Source organism: Rhincodon typus, chromosome 24, assembly GCF_021869965.1.
Source record: "Rhincodon typus isolate 14 chromosome 24, sRhiTyp1.1, whole genome shotgun sequence".
NCBI lineage: Eukaryota > Metazoa > Chordata > Chondrichthyes > Orectolobiformes > Rhincodontidae > Rhincodon > Rhincodon typus.
In genome coordinates this window covers 23,314,795-23,334,766 of record NC_063355.1, presented here as the reverse complement: position 1 = coordinate 23,334,766, position 19,972 = coordinate 23,314,795, and the positions used below count along the sequence as shown (strand labels likewise).

Sequence of the window (19,972 nt, the reverse complement as noted above, 5' to 3'; positions counted from 1 at the left end):
TTACTCTTTTGGAAGTCATTCTCCTAGAAATCGCCATGCCCAGAGAAATATTTACAAGTTAATCGTTAAACCCTTTCAGACACACAGAAAACACAAAGGCCATTAATTCAAATTCAAACATCTAAGTCAAAAGTAAATGATATTAAATCACCACCCCCTTAACTCATATTCGCTGCTTTTTAAAAATCTTGGCCCCCCCGCAACCAAAATCCAGCATTGAAGCTGTGCTGACAGGATGAAAATAAAGAAATAATTTTAGAAAACAAAACCAAAGTATATGTTTTCAATGCCAAAATAAAGTTACAACAGTGCAAACAATGAGCTTTTCATCTTTTTGTAGCGCTACTTTGCTAAAATTAATGTAATTTTAATTTGAGAGATGCTGAATTTGTTTAAAAAGTGATCATTTGTGAGAAGTGAAAAATTAAAAACTGCCATGCATTCTGAATATTTAAAACAGCAGATACCCCAAAATAAAGCTCAAATTCTATGAAGAAATGTAGCATATTGAGATTTGTAGGGGGGCTTATGAATAGAAGTCTTAAGGTTATACATGATGAAGCAGAACGTTTTAATAACACAGGATTCTATTTCAGGGATTGAAAGGAAAAGTACCATGGATGATAGAAATCTGAAATAAAAAAAAGTGCTCTAAATACTCAACTGTTCAGGCTAACCTGAGTATTTCCAGCATTTTCTACTTTTAATACTATTTCAGGAATACTTGATAAAGAGGAAAAACTACAAATTTATCTGATCTTTTATCACTTTGTTGTAAAAATATCCTGTCCTTTGCTGTAGAAAGCTGCGCCCTAACTACATGCACTGCAGTTACTAGCCAAAGCTCCTCTAACAGCAGAGTCCACCATACAACCTTTATCACCTAGATGGACAAGGGCAGCAGTGTGATTATCTTCCACACAGCCTTGTTATGTGTCTCTACGCCCAAGGACTGCTGCAGTTCAAGAAGGCAGCTCACGGGGAATTAGGATGGCCAATTGATGCTGGCCTAACTAGCAACAGCCAAATTACATTAAAGATATGTATGCAGTAAAAGTACAGAACTGCTTTCTCTGCTGTTTAATTTGTTTTCTACAAATGTATTTATCTATCTTTCTACAGTAAGTAGAGGGAAATATTTTACTTTTTAAGAATTAATCTTGAACACTTCCTTCTTTGTCTCATGAGATCCTTTTAAAAATTTCTTTTCAAATTCTTTGGGACTTTCTACTCTTGGAGCAAGGACCAGAATAAATAAGGCTGGGTCCTCCAAACTTCTCCACACTGGCATAATACTTTGTGCTGCTACGCTGCAAGTTTGAGGCTACCAGACAATTCCTACACTATTTTGGCAGAAAAAGTAAGAAGGGGCAATATAAAATAAATGATGCAATTCTGAGGTGAGGGTGCAAGAGAAAAGGGGCACGTGCAATATTTGCACAACATGTTGAAGATGGCATAGCAGGTTGAGAAAATGGTTAAGAAAAAATATGCGACTTTGGGCTATGTAAATAGACACTATGGTACAAAAGCAAGAAAGTTACAGGAAACCTTTTATCAAACATCAGTAGGCCTCAACTGGAATTTCTCTACATATTACAGAGTCATAGAGTCATACAGCTTGATCCCAAACTAAACTAGTCCCACCTGCCTGCTCCTGGCCAATATCCCTCCAAACCTTTCCTATTCATGTACCTATTCAAATGTCTTTTAAACTTTGAAATTGTACCCACATCCACTACTTCTTCAGGAAGTTTATTCCACACGCGAACCACCCTCTGTGTGAAATATTTGCTCCTCATGTCTTTTTTAAATCTCTGTCCTCTCACCTTAAAACTATGCCCCCTAGTCTCAAAATTCCCCGATCCTAAGGAAAAGACAACTACCATTAACTGAATCTATACCGTCTATATCTCTCATCATTTTGTAAACTTCTATTAGGTCGCCTCTCAACCTCCTACACTCCAGTTGAAAAAATCCGAGCCTAAACAGCCTTTCTTTCTCGCTGAAATCTTCCACACCCGGCAACATCCTGGTAAATCTCTTTTGAACCCTCTCCAGCTTGATGATATCCTTCCTATAACTGGATGACCAGAACTGGACACCGTATTCCAGAAGAGGCCTCACCAATGTCCTGTACAACCTCAACATGACTTCCCAACTCCTATACTCAAAGGACTGAGCAATGAAGGCAAGCGAAATGCATTTTTAACTGCCCTGTCAAATGTGACACAAACATCAAAGAATTATGTAGCTGCACCCGTAGGTCTCTCTGTTCTACAACATTACCCAAGGCCCTACCATTAATTGTATAAGCCCTACCCTTGTTTGTTGTACCAGAATGCAATACCTTGCACTTACCCAGATCGAACTCCACCTGCCATTTTTCAGCCCATTGACCAATTTGATCAAGATCCCTTTGTAATCTTCGACAATGTAGAACCTGAAGACCTAGCTTTAAGGTGAATGGCAGAAGCAAAAGGAAAACTGGCGTAGGGGGGATCTTTTCCATGCAGCAATTGGTTAGGATCTGGAACACACTGCCTGAGAGTATGGTGGAGGCAGTTTCAATCATGGCTTTCAAATTATACTTGGCCAGTTATCTGAAGAGAGAAGATTTGCAGGGCTGCAGTGAAGGGTTGGGGATAGGGACTAATTGGTCTTGCAGAAATTTGGCATGGATGTCTCCTTATACTGTGAAATATCTGGACAGCTCTTGGGAATGGAGCTGTTGATCAAAATCAACTTCAGCATACCTTCCTGTAGCCAATTAAGACATAGACAGATCCACCTTGGAACAGGTTGCTAACCTCAAATAATACAGCCCAATGTGGCTGTGCAGGTCCTAAAATTCGGTCCGTTGAGATAAAAGCAAAATATTGGAAATCTGAATAAAAATAGTACTGGAGAAATTCAGCAGGTCTGTCAGCATTTGTGTAGAGAGAAACTGTGTGATTGAATTGAGTTTGATATGACTTCCTCATTGGAACATTGTAGCAGACCAAGGTGAAATGTTTTACTTGTACTACTTTCAAGTCTACTATATTTGCAGCTCAGTGTGTGCTTTCCTTTAAGTTAGCAACACAACTGGGTGACTGCTTGGTGGAACACATAGGAATGACCCCGATGTCTCAGTTGCATATCATTTCAATAAACCACCTTGCTCCAATGCTAACATTTCTGTTCTAGGCCTGCTACAGTACTTCAATGAAGGAGATGATCAACTAATGTTGTACAGTAGATTCATCCTTTTCAAATCATACAAATTTCTATACTTTATGTATTCATTAATTTTCGCTACTTCAAATACACCATAGCTATAGTTTTGGAAAAGTATTCTGTTAATTCATGCTGAGTGTCTGCCTTGTGCATATGTTGGCATTATGCTTTCAGGATTAAAGGTCACAGTCTTCTGTGACATCATTCTTCATATTAAAGAAGCATGCATGACTTTCAACTGACTGCGCTTTCATTTAACATCACTATAACTAGCACAACTAGCTTTCCCTTAAAATACATCTTTACTATTTGACTGAATTGCTATATGGTAGCAAATTCCACTTTATTATAAATATGTTTTTCAGTCTATGCCTTATCAAACAGTACAAGCCCCATCTAGTGATTATGTGTGCACTCAACTCCATGTCATGCCTCCTTCAGCCATTACTGCCAGCTTAACACCAACAATGTAGAAACATGAAAACTACATTGCAGACTGAATGAGTTAAAGGACATAACCTAATTTTGGGTTTGTTACCCCACTTAAGCATCACCTCTGACATTTGTGTCAACTGAATGCCTTAGTTTGGCTTTTAAGGTTATTAAGAGGCCACCTGTGATACCACCGTTGTTAGAAGAGCATTCTGTTTACCTAACTCATTGCTCAAAATCATTCAGTGATGAATACTGCATTGATTGTAATTTTATTTATATGGCCCTGTCTATCTCTGCAAAAAAAAGTCAGTTCTAGTTGGTTTTTCACTTATTTTGTGTGTGTGCAATTCTGACAAAAATACTTAACTGCACAGGTACCACTTAAGCTCCTATTATAAAGCTGAAGTAAATGCTACGTTATGTCTTAATACTCTTTGCTCAATAAAAACTAACTTTGCAATTTTTCTAATGTTGCTCTGGCTTTACTTTAATTTGTTCTTCAATGTATAAATTTTGCTTTCTGGAGGTACATTCTGGTGCATTGAATGTCTTCTTTCAAAATGCATGGGCTTGTTTTAACTAGCACGCTGCTTTAGCAATCAGCCAATTTGCCTTGAGTGAGAGGTAAATTACACATAGTGTAGTGAAGGAATGCTGCAAGTAACAGCTGCTGTAAACAAGTCCATCATATTTAGCACACATTCTAGAAATAAAAAATAGATTTTCTTTTCCTGGCGTTATTTTCCTGTGTTCATTTGTGAAGGCGGTAACTTTTTGCTGGTACGCAATTCCTCCAACGCCTTATTCAGATGATGGTAATTAGTGTAAGCCCCAAGTGTGAATATTGGCAGATTATTCAATTTAAGTAGCATCACAGCCAAGTACCCCCCAACATAAACAGGCACATTTTTAGCAAGTTTATGTACAGTGAAGTAGAACTCTGGTTGAACTTCCTGCCTCAGCAAATTTGGCTGTTTGGGAATTAGAACTAGGATTGTGCAGGTTTTTGTTGCTCAGCTAGTCACTGGATGCATCTAATGATCCATGGAAGGAGCAGTAAGGTCATGTATGTATACAGTGTTCTTTCGGATTGTGTGAAATAGCTTGAGTTGTAAAGCTCTGAAGTTGTAATGTGCATTGTTTTACATTTCTATTTTGTTTAAAATCTACTGGAAACAGCCACTACCTTTTAAAATGAATAGTGATGCTTTGTGGGTGTTGCAGGATTAATTATGCAATGCATTTTAATTTCACGAATAAGTTAAAAGACTGAATTTCAAAATGTATACTCACCTAGTCTATTTGTAAATATAAACTCAATTTTTTAAGTTACTTGTGCATCAGTCGAGGGAGTGAGTATCACCTCATGGGGTGCAATGTGTAATTTTATGAATATTTGAAGATGGAATCTTCATGGATGCAACCTGGAAAATGATACTCATGAGTCCTGTATTACTGTATAGAATTGAATACAAGAGAGGTAATGTGCAATTATTTTAATACCATTAGGATTTATTTTCTCAGCAAAAAATATAATATTCATGATCAAAAAATTTGTTCGTTAATCCAGTCTGCCTGATAAGGATTATGAGTAAAACAGCAACTACCTTGACAGGAATTGTGGTCTTTTAGAAACGAGAAACATTTTCTCTCACTGTGATTGTGGTTAAAACTTATTCCACTTCTGTACGTCCTCTCGTACAGAAGGCACAGTTTATTCTTTCTCCTCTTGAAATTTTGGTGAAATGTTTGTTAATAAAGTGCTAAGTCCTTATGATTGTAACAGGCTTTGCATATAAGGTTTCACCTGTGAAATCTTGACTTATATAGACATGTATATTGATCTTAAATGTCACTCATACCTTTACAATGTAAAATTTAAATCTGTGAAAACAGTGCCTTCGCATCTTAATTCCATCATTAGTTTGATTCATAAAACCAAAGTTTAGCGATCTTGTATGCATGTATATAGCGTGCGTGTGCATGATGTTTAATCTATTGAGTTTCTGTCAATTCATACCCATTGATTAGAAAACATGCTCCAAGGCATTAGACCCCTGCATATCTCAAGGAAGAAAGTTTTACAATCCACTTATCTAAAAGAACAATGATCATTTTTGACTAATGAATGTACTTTACACCTTATTCTGCAGGTTACCATTGACTAGAAATTGAACTGGACTAGCCATGTAAATACTGTGGCTATAAGAGCATGTCAGATGCTTGGAATCCTGTGGTGAGTCATTCACCTCTGATTCCCCAAAGTCTGTCTGCCATCTGCAAAGCATAAGTCACGAGAGTGATGGAATGCTTCCAGTTGCCTGGATGAGTGCAGCTCCAGCAACGTTCAAGAAACTTGAAACAGCCTGCTTGATTGGCGCTGCATCTTCAAACATTCAGTCTCTATAGCCCAGGCTCAAAGCAGCACTGTGTACCATCTACACAATGCACTGCAGAAATTCTCCAAGGCTCCTTAGACACCATGAATAAAAGCAATATACTGCAGATGCTGGGAATCTGAAACAAACAGAAAAAGCTTGGGAAGCTCAGCAGGTTTGGCAACATCTGTAGAGAGAGAAACAGTTAATGTTCAGAGTCCGGTCTGAGTCTTCTTCGGAACATCCTAACTCTGTTAGTTAGCTCTTTCTCCTTGTATGGATGCTGCCCGATCTGCTGAGTTTTTCCAGCTTTCTCTGTTAGTTCGTGAGACGCCATTCTCAGCTTCCAGTTGCTTGCCATTTCAGTGCATCATCTTATTCCCATGTGAACATTTCCACTCTAGAACTGCTGCCATTTTTCAGTGAAACCCAAGAGAAAACAGCATTCATTTTCTGCCTAAGCTATAATAGCCTTAAGGACTCAATAGTGAGTTCAGTAACTTCGGTGCATGAACACTGCCCTCCACTTTGATGACACTTCTTTTCTCCTCCTTCACTCCACACGGTCTTGTTTGAACGGTTTGTTCTCAGCAGTGTTGATCTAATTTCTGCTATTCACACATATCATTAACACCTGTTCTGCATCTTAATCTCTCTTTTACTACTATTAAAACTTTGTTGCTGGTACTGAGCAAAAGACACAAACATCTCACTCACTCACTCCTCCTCAACCTTTGTCAACATCCTTTTCCAGCCCCTTTCAGTTCCAAAAAAGAATTATTGGACTCTGTTAATTCTGTTTATCTCACCAGAGACTTTTTGAAGACTGAACTGATATGAAGTGTTCCCTTTATCTTTCTAAATTCTATACTAGGAGATGTATATGACCCTTTTGGCTTTGCTAACTGGCCTATGAAATCCTAATGACTATTCATATCTGCATTTATATTTATCACATTAATCCGTCCTACTTGAATTTTGACTGCCTAAAAGTTTGGAAAATGTTGGTGTTGCTCACTCATTAAGGATAAATCTGAGCTATAAGGTCTGTTACTTCCAGTTCCTTGGAAAGATGTAAATTAACAAGAACTTTCATTTCAATTTTGTGTGTGACTCCATTGTATGCACCCAAGTGATCCACAAGTCAAAAGTCCCCATGAATGAATTTTTTGTTGTGTTGATATCTTCCTTGCAAATAACGATCAGGAAAGATTAGAAAACCCTGCTGCCAAATTGCTATGTCCTGATTGCACTTGGTCAAAATCTATCCTACTTAACACTTTGGGAACTCTGTGATCTGTTTGCTTCCAAGATTTGAACATTACAGTTTCACAATACATAATTGCACAAGTTCGAGGATGTGAGAAAGGAACAAGTTTTATTTGAAAATTTCCAAAGCCATCCAGCCTTTGTGTGTACTGTGAGCTGAATGCAGTTTGAAGTTAGTTTGATGCTCTGTTGTACATCGTTAAAATATACTCTGTGCTGAAAATGATGCTGAGCGTTGGGTGTCTGCATCGATGCCTATTCTGTTCCTTAATTGCAATAAAGTAGTAAAACTCTGCATCAAGTTTCATTTCTACATAACATGAAATTCTTGTTTCTTGGTCCTTAGCAAGTCTGTTGCGGTGGAGACCATGATGCTATGAGATGTGTAGACTCGTTTACCTGATTTCTCCCAATTTAATGGTTGTTGTGATGTTCATTTTAGCATTAATAAATATTTCCTGCCAAGTTCCTAGAAATTTTCTGAATAGAAATATAACATTTGCTATCCAGAATATATTTTTAATTTTTCATGAGAAGTGGGTATCACAGGCAAAGTCAGCATTGGTCTCACATCCCTTATTGCCCTTGAGAAGGTGGTGGTGAGGTACGTCCATGTGGTTTAGTTGCACTGATAGGGCTGTTGTGGAGGGAATTCCAGGATTTTGATCCAGCAACAGTGAAGGAACAATGATATAGTTCCAAGGCAGGATGATGTCTGACATTAAGGAAGGTGTGAGGTAAAATAAAGACGGCAGTAAAGTGGAAACATTTGAGAGAAGTACTGTTTCAAGCTTTATATAAAAGTTGTAAATATTAATTACTGCAAATTTCTAATTCAGTGCAATTATTACAATTATTTTAAATTCCTTATTTCAACAGAGCCAACAGTCATCAGGGGAAGACATGGAGATATCAGATGATGAAGCAAATACAAGCCCAATAACCAGCGCAGAATGTTCGGAAACTATTGTGGTCAGCTCTTCTGCTTCTGCAATACCCATACCACCACCAGGATTCCATCCACTACCCCCACCACCTCAAACTGGATTTCCATTGCCACCACCTCTTCCTCCCCCTCCACCACCACCTCCAACTCATCCGACTGTTGCTGTTCCCCCTCCTCCACTTCCTGCGCGACCAGACCTGTGCCCTCCTGGAGTGCCACCTCCACCCCCTCCGCCACCACCTCCACCCCCACCACCACCACCACCCCCTCCCATGCTCCCTCACCTTCATCCATTCCCTCCCAACATGTATCCACTGATGTCTATGGACCTAATGAACTGCATAGGCAACCATTGGGGAAGCATGCAGATGTCGTTTCAGATGCAGACTCAGATGTTGAGCCGTATGATGCAAGGTCAAGGGCCATCTCCTTACCCACCTTTCATAGCTGGTGGAATGAACTTGCAGTTTGGAAATATGCAGCCATACCGCCCATATCTTATAAATTCAAGCCTAGCTCATGGTCAGCAATGGACTCCATTGCCAAAGTTTGATCCCACTGTCCCACCTCCTGGGTATGAAGTAAAGAAAGAGGATCCTCACAAAGCCACCATTGATGGAGTCCTTTTGGTGGTAATGAAGGAACTTAAAAGCATAATGAAGCGAGACTTGAATCGCAAAATGGTTGAAATGGTGGCATTTAGGACGTTTGATGAATGGTGGGAGAGGAAAGAACGTAAAGCAAAGGTAAACCACTCTTTTTTGCATGTATGTTTTAGGATTGAAACCTCTCCTGTATTTTTCAGATAATGCTGACATTTTGTTTTTGCAATTTATTTAACTATTCTTTACTTGTTCATCACAAAAAGGATTTGCATATGAATAGTTCTCCTGGTGGCAGCATGAGAATATCTCTTTCATTGGGCATGCCTTGATGTACAGGATACAACTTTATGATTGATAAAGCTATGAAAAAACTTACATATGAAAATTTAGTTCGCTAGTTTATCAGTAAAGATACTGGAGCCCAGACTTTCTGGTTTGTGTTATTTTAGTTCTGACATTAATCTGTGTACATTGTTATCACATTGAAAACCTAGGCTTTGATATCTTATTCATGATTGCAATGATTTGGTTTTAAATTGTGCTTCCTATGCTGTAAAGCAAGGGTTTCAAAAATATTTGTCTGCAGCTTTTCTGAACTAAGAATTAAATTGTTTCACAATAAAATATTATCCCTTTGATGTAGCTGCTCAGCGCAAGATTAACCCTGGTTTAATAGAAAGACATCAATACGTACTAAGGCCATACAAGATGAAACAAATTGCTCCACATGAATAGATGCATATTAAACCAAATAATTGTCTCCTTTTGGGACTGTTGCATTATTTTTGCATAATAGCTCAGTTGTTTCTTTGGAGTGTGCTAGCTGGCAAAGGCCTTATTCTTCACAGGTTTTTTTTAAGCAACGTCTTATTACTCGAATTTGATGGCTTCCAGGTGTTTAGTTTGACAGCCAATGTATGAAGTTATGAAAACCATGCTAATAGTTTGGCTACTGTGTAAGGCACACTTACAAATAAAAGAAATTTGAATGAGAACAATCCCAACTGAAGCAAACAGGAAATTATCAGTTGAGGTTATTGCTAATTCTTTGCTGCCTGAAGATACTGGTTTCTGATTTTTTTTTCTATTTGTATCATGGTCTGGTACACACAACTAAAGGACTTCCTCCTGCAAAGCTTACTATCATCTAATTGAATGTTATTAGGAAACATAGTGGCCTGGATATTGTGGGCTATGTGGGTAGGATGAGAAGCTGGAAAGAGGTCTTGGGGCATTGCAGAATTGTAGGAGGTTGGTTGGATAAACCAGAAGTTTAAGTTTAAGTTTCCCCAGATGTGGTGCAATTTTAACCCTTTCATCCCTGCTGACTGGTTCCCAACTTGTAAGACAGTCCAATTCACAAACCAGAGTATATGGATTTAAATAATTGTCAAAATAATCAGAAGGTATATCAGATTTTTTTTTCAATTTAGCAAGTTTTCATGATCTAGATGCATTGCCTGGAGGGATATTGGAAGCAGATGCAGTTGTAACTTACAAAAGAGGAATGGAAAAACATAAGGTAAGATTTTCATAGGCACTAGGAAGAAACAGGAAAATTGAATCATTTGTATTCTTGAACAATTCCTACAGACTGGAGGGTAGCTAATGTAATTCCATGATTAAAAATGGAGGTAGAAAGAAAAGAAAACAGGGATTTATAGACCAGTGAGTTTGATGTTGGGAGTGGGGAAGATGCTAGAGTCCATTATCAAGCACTTGGAAAACACTTAAATTAGACACAGTCAGCATGGATTTATAAAAGGGAAATTGTGCTTGACAAATCTATTGGACTTCGAGGACATAACTGGTAGAGTTGATTGAGGGAGCCAGTGGAATGTGGTTTATTTGGACTTTTAGAAGGCTTCCAATAAAGTCCCACATAAGAGATTAATGTGCAAAATTGAAGCACATCAGATTGGGGGTAGAGTACGGAGATGGTTAGAAAACTGGTTGGCATAGACGAAACAAAAAGTAGGAGTAAATGGGTCTTTTCTGAATGGTGGGCAGTGACGAGGAGGGTACTGCAGCAGTTGGTACTCGGACCTCCACTATTCACAACACATGTTAATAATTTAGATGCGGGAGCCAAATGAAATATCTCAAAATTTGCAAATAAAATTTGCAGATTGGAGACACAAAACTGGATGGAGGGGTGAGCTGTGACAAGGGTGCAGAGATGTTGCAGTGTGATTTGGACAGGCTGAGTGCGTGGGCAAGTGCATGGCAGATGCTGTGTAATGTAGATATTTATGAGGTTATCCACTGTGGTAGCAAAAGTGGAAAGGCAGATTATTATTTGAATGGCTGTAAATTGAGAGAAGAATGTTCGGTGAGACCTGGTTGTCCTTAAGCACCAGTAGCTGAAAGTACGTGTGCAGGTACAGCAGGCAGTAAAGAAGGCAGATCATACGTTTGCCTTCATTGTGAGAGGATTCGAATACAGCATCAAGGATGTCTTTCTCCAATTAAACAGGGCACTGGTGAGGTCAGACTTGAAATATTGTGTGCTGTTTTGGTCTCCATATTTAAGGATGTTTTTGATACAGAGGGACTGCAGCAAAAGTTTACCAGACTGATTCCTGCAATGACAGGTTTGATGTATGAAGAGAGATTGAGGCAGTTAGAATTGGATGCACTGGAATTTAGAAGAATGAGGAAGATCGCAAAGAAACCTATAAAATTCTAACAGGACTAGACGGGTTAGATATAGAAAGGATGTTTCTGATGATGGGGGAGTCCAGAAGCAGGGGACAAGTTTAAGGATAAAGGATAAGCCTTTTCAGACTGAGATGAGGAGAAATTTCTTCACCCAGATAATGGCAGGCTTGGGGAATTCACTACCATAGAAAGTGGTTGAGGCCAAAACATTGTGTTTTCGAGAAGGAAATAGATATAACTCTTGTGGCTAAAGGATATGGGGTGAGGGTGGGATTAGATTATTGAACTCCATGATCGGCCATGATCATAACGAATGGTGGAGCAGGCTTGAGAGGTCAAATGGCCTACTCCCACTTATCTTCCACATTTCTATGCTTCTTTCAAGGAGTTAGCACAGACATAACAGGCTAGATCACTGTCTTTGGTGCTGTGAGATTCCAAGTTCCTGGAATAATAAGATTTAAATCAGAAGAGCAAGGCATGATTGATACAGACAAACCAAATCTGGTTATAAGTTAATGGATCAATTATATTTTGAGTTTATAACAGGAAGTAAAATGGGTCTGCATTCAGTGAATGGCTATTAGTGGTAGAAAGCTTAGTGCCTTCATACAGTCAGATTCCCACTGTTCTGAAAAGCCTGAGATCAGTAAATTATCTTATGATGCAAATACATAGTTCAGGGGGAGAAAGATCTTAGATCAAAAGATTTATAATTAGTTTTTGTTGTAAATTGCTAATTGGTAAAGGAAACTATTTTTAAGGGTTAGTTGATTCTTTTCAAGTCGATGATTGGTGAGGAAAAAGCTGAATTGCTTATAATTGATAATAAATTCAGTGTTGTCAGATTTCTGTATTGTCCCTTGACAGTTTTGACATTGTACTATAAAGTCAGAGCTGCTTGACCCAGGTTGCTTGGGGGATTCTTGGCTTTTGTTCTGCTTGCAAATCATGACATTATTTTTAAGGATGTCTCATTTAATGCATCAGTGCTCCAGAGTTTATACTGGAAACCTCTAACCAGTTTTGAATGGGGGACCATTTAATCAGTTTATTGTCAGTGTCTTAATTCATTGATGTGCAGTTCAGTAGGTTTTAATGCTGGTGAGTGAAGTGCATGTTGTTGATCTTGCAGTAAGCAGCTGGTATGGCATTTGATATTCCACTCTGCTGAGACACAATTCACACAGGTGAGCAACCCCAACATTACTAATAGGCTGGGGGAAAAGTGACTGGCCATATCTGTCTGGCATTGTGTTTTCAAGGTGCTTTAATTTCAGTTGTGTTGTCATGTCATAGGTTAGGTTGATGTTTCAGAGATAGCATTGCAAGACCTGTTGAACAACTTTCCTTAATTAAATCATATATTCCTAATCAGATCATTTTTTAAATAAATTCTTGGGTCTAAATTCAACTACTCCTTTCTGCTGATTTATGCAGGGACAAGTGAATGCCTTTTCAGTCTACTCAAACTTTTAAAACATTAGAACAACTGATCGGCAATGGCTTTATGAAGACTTTTGGAACTTGTGTACCTTAATATTTATGCCTAGTTATGTCTGTGGGTGTTTGGTCTTCAGTTTTTAAAAAGTTGGTCATCTGACATTACTCAAGTCAACCTCGAGATTTATTGGCACAAAGCTGGGTAGTCTATCAGTTGGGATAATGGTGTGTAGAATTAAGTGACCAACCAAAGATTGACAGAAAATTTAAATGGCGAACAATATAGTCAAAACAAAACTAAATTAAATAAGATTTTCCTTCAGTAATAGAACATGTTATTAATTTCCATACAAGCAGCAAAGATTGCATTATTCGCAGTGTTAAGTTTGTTGCTAGGATATTTGTGCTTGAAATGCAGTCATTAAACTCTGTTCTCTATTCTCCTGTCCCAGGGGGTGTGTTTTTCTCTCGAGACCAAATTTTGCAGTCCCTGCTGAGCTGTCTGTGGGAGAGAGAAAAAACAGGCTGCCCTGGTCTCTTCATGCAATTTAATATTTAAGTATTCTACTCAAGAAAAGCCTTAATGGAACTACTGTTTTTTTTTTCTATGCTACACTCGCGTAATGCGAAGAAGATAAATTGGAATAAAAAGATAAATGTTGTCATGTTGCAAAAGTAGTAGTATTTTGAATTTGCCAAGATTGTATATTTTATCTTAAACAGAGACTCCAAGTTGGGATTCACAGCAGTCAATCCAATATTTGTAACGGGCTGCTATTCAAGAGTGCAAGGGTCAGTTCTAGGACCACTGTTGTTCACTGTTTTGTAACAATTTAGATACTAGAATCAAACCACAATTACAAAATTGTGGACACCACCAAATCAGGATGGATGGACAACACCAAGGAAGATTACACGAAACAAATTACTAAAGCTACAAAATGAACATATTATCGGCAGTTATGTCATGGTGTATTAGTAAAGATCATCCAAGATTAATTTCTCATCCACTTGGTGATAATAGACACTGTGGATGAGATGTCAAAACTGAGCGCTGTTTGGGGCCAAATTTAAGGCTGCTTGGTGAGGCCCGGTAATAATTATTAGGAAAGATTTTCAAAAATGCCTTCACTTGAAATTACTAGCTATCTCTCCTAGGTTAACATAAATGCAAATTGAATCCTGTTAGATCAGATCTAACCATCAGTGCTCCAACTTCATGTCCAGGTGTTTTTTTTCCCATCATGGGAGAGTCACTGCCCATTCTTGTATTGTATCCTGGAAGAATACAAGCTGGTACACTCTTCTTCACTTACCATATGATTGGAAGAAAGTGCTGCTACTAATTTAATACTCCATTCATCCTATAACCTGCTGTTCCTAGCTGAAGGAGTTCCTTAGTTACAGTGGAGGGTGAAATAAAATCAAATCCAAAAGTTATACATCGCACATGAATGAGAGAGTAATCTAATTGAATAGCATCAGTTTTGCTGTTACAGTAGTGTAACACTTGTATCTAATATTTCAAGTAAAGATATTTTTAAAAGTAATCCTAATGAGTACCACTGTACCTCACCAAGCTGTTCTAAATTTCGTACAGACCAGCATTTAGTTTTCACGACTTACCTAGTGTGTGATCTCAAAGAGAATGAGGAATTAACCTCGATGACAAATGCAGATGAACAATGGTGAAACAGACTTTAATGACTGAAGAGTCTTATTTCTGTTTTGCTAAATGGTAACATGCCATAGTATGGGAAAGGTGGGCTCCTGAGATTGATATAATTCTGTATGGATTAAAAAAAGGTATTGTTAAATAACGTGATCTTGCCTGCATTGTTGTGTTTACATTGTTAATGATCTTGAAGAAAAGACCAGGTGATGCGAGATCAGGAGAAACGGAAATTTTCATACTAAAACGGACACTAAATTTATTCATACACCTATTGTGGAGATGATTATGTAGTTGATGACAACTGGGCATTTGATTTTGTTCAGTAGGAGTGGAGAGTAGGTACTGGAGGATTGACTTGAATTGGATTGAAAGTTGGTTAAACCACCATTAGAGCAAAAATAATATAAATTAAAGTATTGCATTTAAGGAACTTGCTGTGATTTGCAAACTTGTTTTCTGGTAGTTATCACTAGACTTCATATTTAATCTGTTAGTATTCTTGCTAACTCTGAGAATCTGGTGCAGTGGTAGTGTCTGTACCTCTGGACTAGAAGGTCTGGATTCAAGTTCCACTTGCCCAGAGGTATGTTTAAAAATGTCTGAACACTTGTTGATTAAAGTAATAAATTAATATGAAAAATCACACTTGCATGATACTCTTTTAATGGGCTTCAGAAATAGCTGTGCCTCTAGTTTCTGTTCCAGAACAGCCACACAGTTCTAAGGGATGGATTTGCCACCCATTGTTAACTAAGAAAGTCAAAGGTAGTATCAAACTCAAAGAAAGGACTTATAATTGTGCTCGGATAGGTGGCAGGTCAGAAGGTTGGACAAAATATTTAAAAAAGAGCAAGTACTTACCAAAAGATTAATGAGGTAAAATTAGAATTAGAGTGTGAGACAAAGTCAGTCAATAAAATAGAAACATGGAAAATGTTTTTTTCAGATATCTAAAAAGAAGTTAATAAAGTAAGTGTTGGTCCTCTAGAAAATGTGTCTGGCAAATCTGGAAAATTAATAATGAAGGATAAAGAGATGGCAGATGAATTGAACAGATATTTTGCATCAGTCTTTGCTAGACAGGTTACATGTAGCATCCTGGAAATAGCTGTCGATTTAGGAATTGAAGGGAAGTTAGTACTAAGTAAATCGTCGGAGTGGCACAGTGACATAGTGGTTAGCACCACTGCCTCACAGTGCCAGGGACCTAAGGTTAATTGCAGCCTTGGGTGACTGTGTGCAGTTTGTATGTTCTCCCGTGTTTGCATCAGTTTCCGCTGGGTGCTCTGGTTTCCCCTCATAGTCCAAAGATGGATTGACCATGTTAAGTTGCCCCATAATTTCTTGGATGAGCAGGCTAGATGGATAAGCCATAGTAAATGCGGGTTTACAGGGATAGAATGTGGAGGTGGGCCTGTGTGGGATGTTCTTCAGAGGGTTGGTGCAGACTCAGTGGGCTGAATGGACTCTAACTGCATGGTAAGGATTCTATGATTCTAAATTGTTGCAAGTGCAAGTTAACAAGTCCCCAGATTCTGATGGATTTCATCCTACGGTCTTAAAAGAAGTAGTTAATTAAGATAACTGATACAATAAAAACCAAAAGAATTGCAGATGCTGTAAATCAGAAACAAAAACAGAAATGGCTGGAAAAGCTCAGCAGGTCTGGCAGCATCGGTGGAGAGAAATCAGAGTTGGTAATTCATGTGATGGTTTTAATTTTCCAAAACTTGTTTGAGTTCCTTTAGATTGGAAATAGCTAATGTGACTACTTTATTTGAAAAGGGACGAAGATAGATAGGGTAAGGCTGAGCATCACTACAAATACATATGCTATGTTTACATTTCAGGGAACTGTAGGAAATGCCTGCCCCACCTGCTTATACACATTTACTTAATGCAAGTGTCAGTTGCTTTGTTGTCCACGTGTCTTGATTTGTGCTTTCCAGAAGGAAAAAATGCCCTTCCACTTTGTGGCTATAATCCTCAAATTGCATTATTGCTTCTGTGAATATGGCCATTCCAGCCTCCATTCTTTCTACTACTTTTGTGAAAAAATGCTTATCTACATCTACTGCTGGGGCGGCATGGCAGCTCAGTGGTTAGCACTGCTGCCTCAGTGCCAGGGACCCGTGTTCGATTCCGGTCTTGGGCGACTGTGTGGAGTTTGCACATTCTCCGCGTGTCTGCGTGGGTTTCCTCCGGGTGCTCCGGTTTCCTCCCACAGTCCAAAGATGTGCAGGGTAGGTGGATTGGCCATGCTAAATTGCCCATAGTGCCTGGGCGTGTTTAGGTTAGGTGGGTTAGACAAGAGAAATGTAGGGGTAGGGGAATGGGTCAGGGTGGGATGCTCTTCAGAGGGGTGGTGTAGACTTGTTGGGCTGAATGACCTGTTTCCACATTGTAGGGTTTCTCTGATTCTGTGATACTTTGATGATGTGTAGCTCGTTTGTGTCCATGGATATGAGACTAGTTACATGAATGCTCCCCTGCTTTGGCAGTTGTCACAACTGATCATTTTATGACTAATTATGGTTCCATAACTATTTGTTATGCCAGTAAACATGAACAGATGGGTGAGAAGGGAAGACTATCCACAGTTGTCATTGGTTAACTCACTCTTTGACAAACACAAGGTCAGGAGGCAAGTATAAATAAAATACAGCTAACGGAATCTGAGCTTAGTACATTATAGATAACCTAAAGAATTATTAGGAGCTTGGACCCAACAAAGATACCTAAAGTTGTTGTAACCTGTCACATTTTGCTTACTGTGCAGCAGTTGGTAGAATTGATTGCAGAAGATATGTTTACCCAAATCAGTCTGTGCTGTGGGAATCTTTCACAAACAAAACCTTTTATCAACTACCAAATCATAACAGTCACTTCCTCAAGCACTCTGCATCTTAACCTAACATCAGGGTCTTCTCACTAGCCATGTTTGATCAGCTTCAATAACAGACTTCTAAAGCACCTTGGAAAATTATTTGTCCACGGTCTTATTTTCCATAACCTTGTGTGCTGCAATATGTTTAGTTGTGTGTAGTTTGCAGGTGAAGTTATTTACAATGGATTGGACTACAATACTTTTGGATACCCTTGTTCTGCTTTATGACCACATACATTTTAACTTTCTGCTCCTTCTAGGTGTTTTTCCCATGGAAAGAGAAAATGGAGAGGATAGTTGTTGCATTCCAATGGCTGCTCTAAGGATGAGGGGGGCCCTGGGTCTACAATCCAAAGAAATAGTCTAAGGCATTTCATAAATAAGCGTAAGGAAACTGGACACTGAGCCAAGGAAAGGAGGGAGGAAAGAGTTAGTATTCAGTTAAACATTTGGTTTTTGAGGATCTTTGAAGGTAAAGGAAAAGATGCAAACAGCTGATGTTTAATAAAGGAAGTTTAATTTGGTTTGAGGGAATTGAAAAGCAGCATTTACATTTTATAAATGAAGCATTTCGTTTAGCATATAGAGGTTAATTTCGAAATCTCCCAAAATTTTAATCATTGACAGCGGCATGATGGCAAGAGAACTTCAAGTTTGTTTATAAAAATTATTTACTATATTTATAGAGCTTCCATTAGCACTTACAATCGTTTGATTACTTTGCTAAATCCCCATTTGTTATCTGGGTAAATAATGTGAACTTTACTGTAGACACCATAAAAACACTCAGCAACGCAGTGGGAGAGATATCCTGACAGATAGGAGAGATGTATCCTAGCAAGACAAAGAGATGTGAGAATTCAAAGATTTCATGGTCTCATCAGCCATGGAGTCTGTCTTTGGTAGAATGGAGGGGATAGGTAGCTGATGTTGAAGAAATAAAAGCGACTGATGTAAAATATAACTGTGGGATGCAGTGAGGAATGTGAAGATAACCCAAATTGCTCCCAGTATGAGGCTACTGAACTCTGAGGAGAGAAAACTGATCACAAAGCTCTGAATATTTGTACAAGTTGGGGCAGGGAAGCCATCAACAAGAACAAGAACATTTTAAGTTTCAAATCTTAAACTAAAGAATGGGTGGATTAAGAGTTCAACAGCAGTGGAGAAGAAAGAGTATGTAAGGAGATAATATTCTGAAGGTGGCTTGGCTCATGACTTCCCAACAGTCAGGAATAGACTGCTCCATTGCTGTCCTTTTAATAATATGAGCCTGGCCAAAAATTTGTTTTGGTCACACATCTACACCTAGGAGTGCTCAACTGTCTGACCTTAATGTACATATCTGTATGCATTGTGTAACCTAACAAGCAGCACACGTGTCCTCAACAGCAAATCGTAAGATTTGGAAGTAAGAGAAAGTGACTTTTTCAATGGCCCATAGGAGCACGTTGTGAGCTTTGGAAACTCCCCAGAATTTGACAGTGAAAACCTTGTTAGTCTCCAAACTGAGAACATACTGTTGAATTCCACAGAGGTCCTGTCACGTGAACTTCCCGGTTACACATCCTAAAGATGCTACTACAGACATATGACACAATATTAGGAAGTGAATGTGCAACTAAAGTTCATAGAATAGCATTTGCAAGAAAGAAAGAAGAAATTGCTGTCCAAAGCTGCAGTTTGAACAGTTTGCATTTTTCTATATAGTGGAACCTGCTGAAGATAAACTCTGCGTAGAAAAACAGTTGAGACTAGGTTTCTGCTAAATATTACTTTGAAGAATAATATAATAGTATTGTTCTGAAGAGAGTACTTCAAAATTGAAATTTTATTTTAAATTGAGATGATTTAGCTCAGTATAGTTGTTCTTGTAGGGTTAAGCCCATCATGGCCAATCTGTGAGATCCCTGATCTCTGTGTGGCTTCTTGGGGATACAAAAGGATCATCTACAGGTAAGAGAAGGAAAGTTGAAAGGCAAAGTGTGTTTTTGGTTTGGCAAGTGATTGGTTTGCAAGCCAAGTTTCCATAAATGTCAGCGATAAAAATCTTTGACATGTCATTTTAGAATGTATAATATGAATATTTCATTTGGAGATCAATATCCCACGGCAGTGTAGCAGTCCCAAGTTCTGTGCTTAAGTTGTGCTCAAGTAAAGGAGCGAGACTCAAGTTCCAACTTTTTGACTCGCAAGTTAGAATGTTACAAGCTGACGCTTTGGGAGGAATTTTAATGCACTCAAAAAGTCAGGCCAGTTTGAGTCGGGTGGATGGCTTAAAGTGTTAAAAATTACAACCTGCCTCCAAGCTTCTCATCTCTGTTTATAGTGGAGGTCAGTTGCCAATTTTAATATTGAAATGAGGCTCCATGCCTCGTATTATGCACCATTTTAAAATTGGCTTTGGATAGCTGGGATCCGAAGCCTCAGAAAACCCAGGAGTTCCAAGGATGG

At 38.5% G+C, this 19,972-nt stretch overlaps 1 protein-coding gene across 3 annotated transcripts in view; it reads left to right on the top strand.

Moving 5' to 3' along the window:
- setd1ba (SET domain containing 1B, histone lysine methyltransferase a) overlaps positions 1-19,972 on the top strand; it is a 113,235-nt gene that overhangs the window by 48,746 nt on the left and 44,517 nt on the right. For all 3 annotated transcript variants that reach the window (XM_020511272.2, XM_048611438.1, XM_048611436.1), the window contains one exon: positions 8,181-8,993. In XM_020511272.2, coding sequence (XP_020366861.2) covers positions 8,181-8,993 — 813 coding nt within the window. The remainder of the gene's footprint in view (positions 1-8,180; positions 8,994-19,972) is intronic.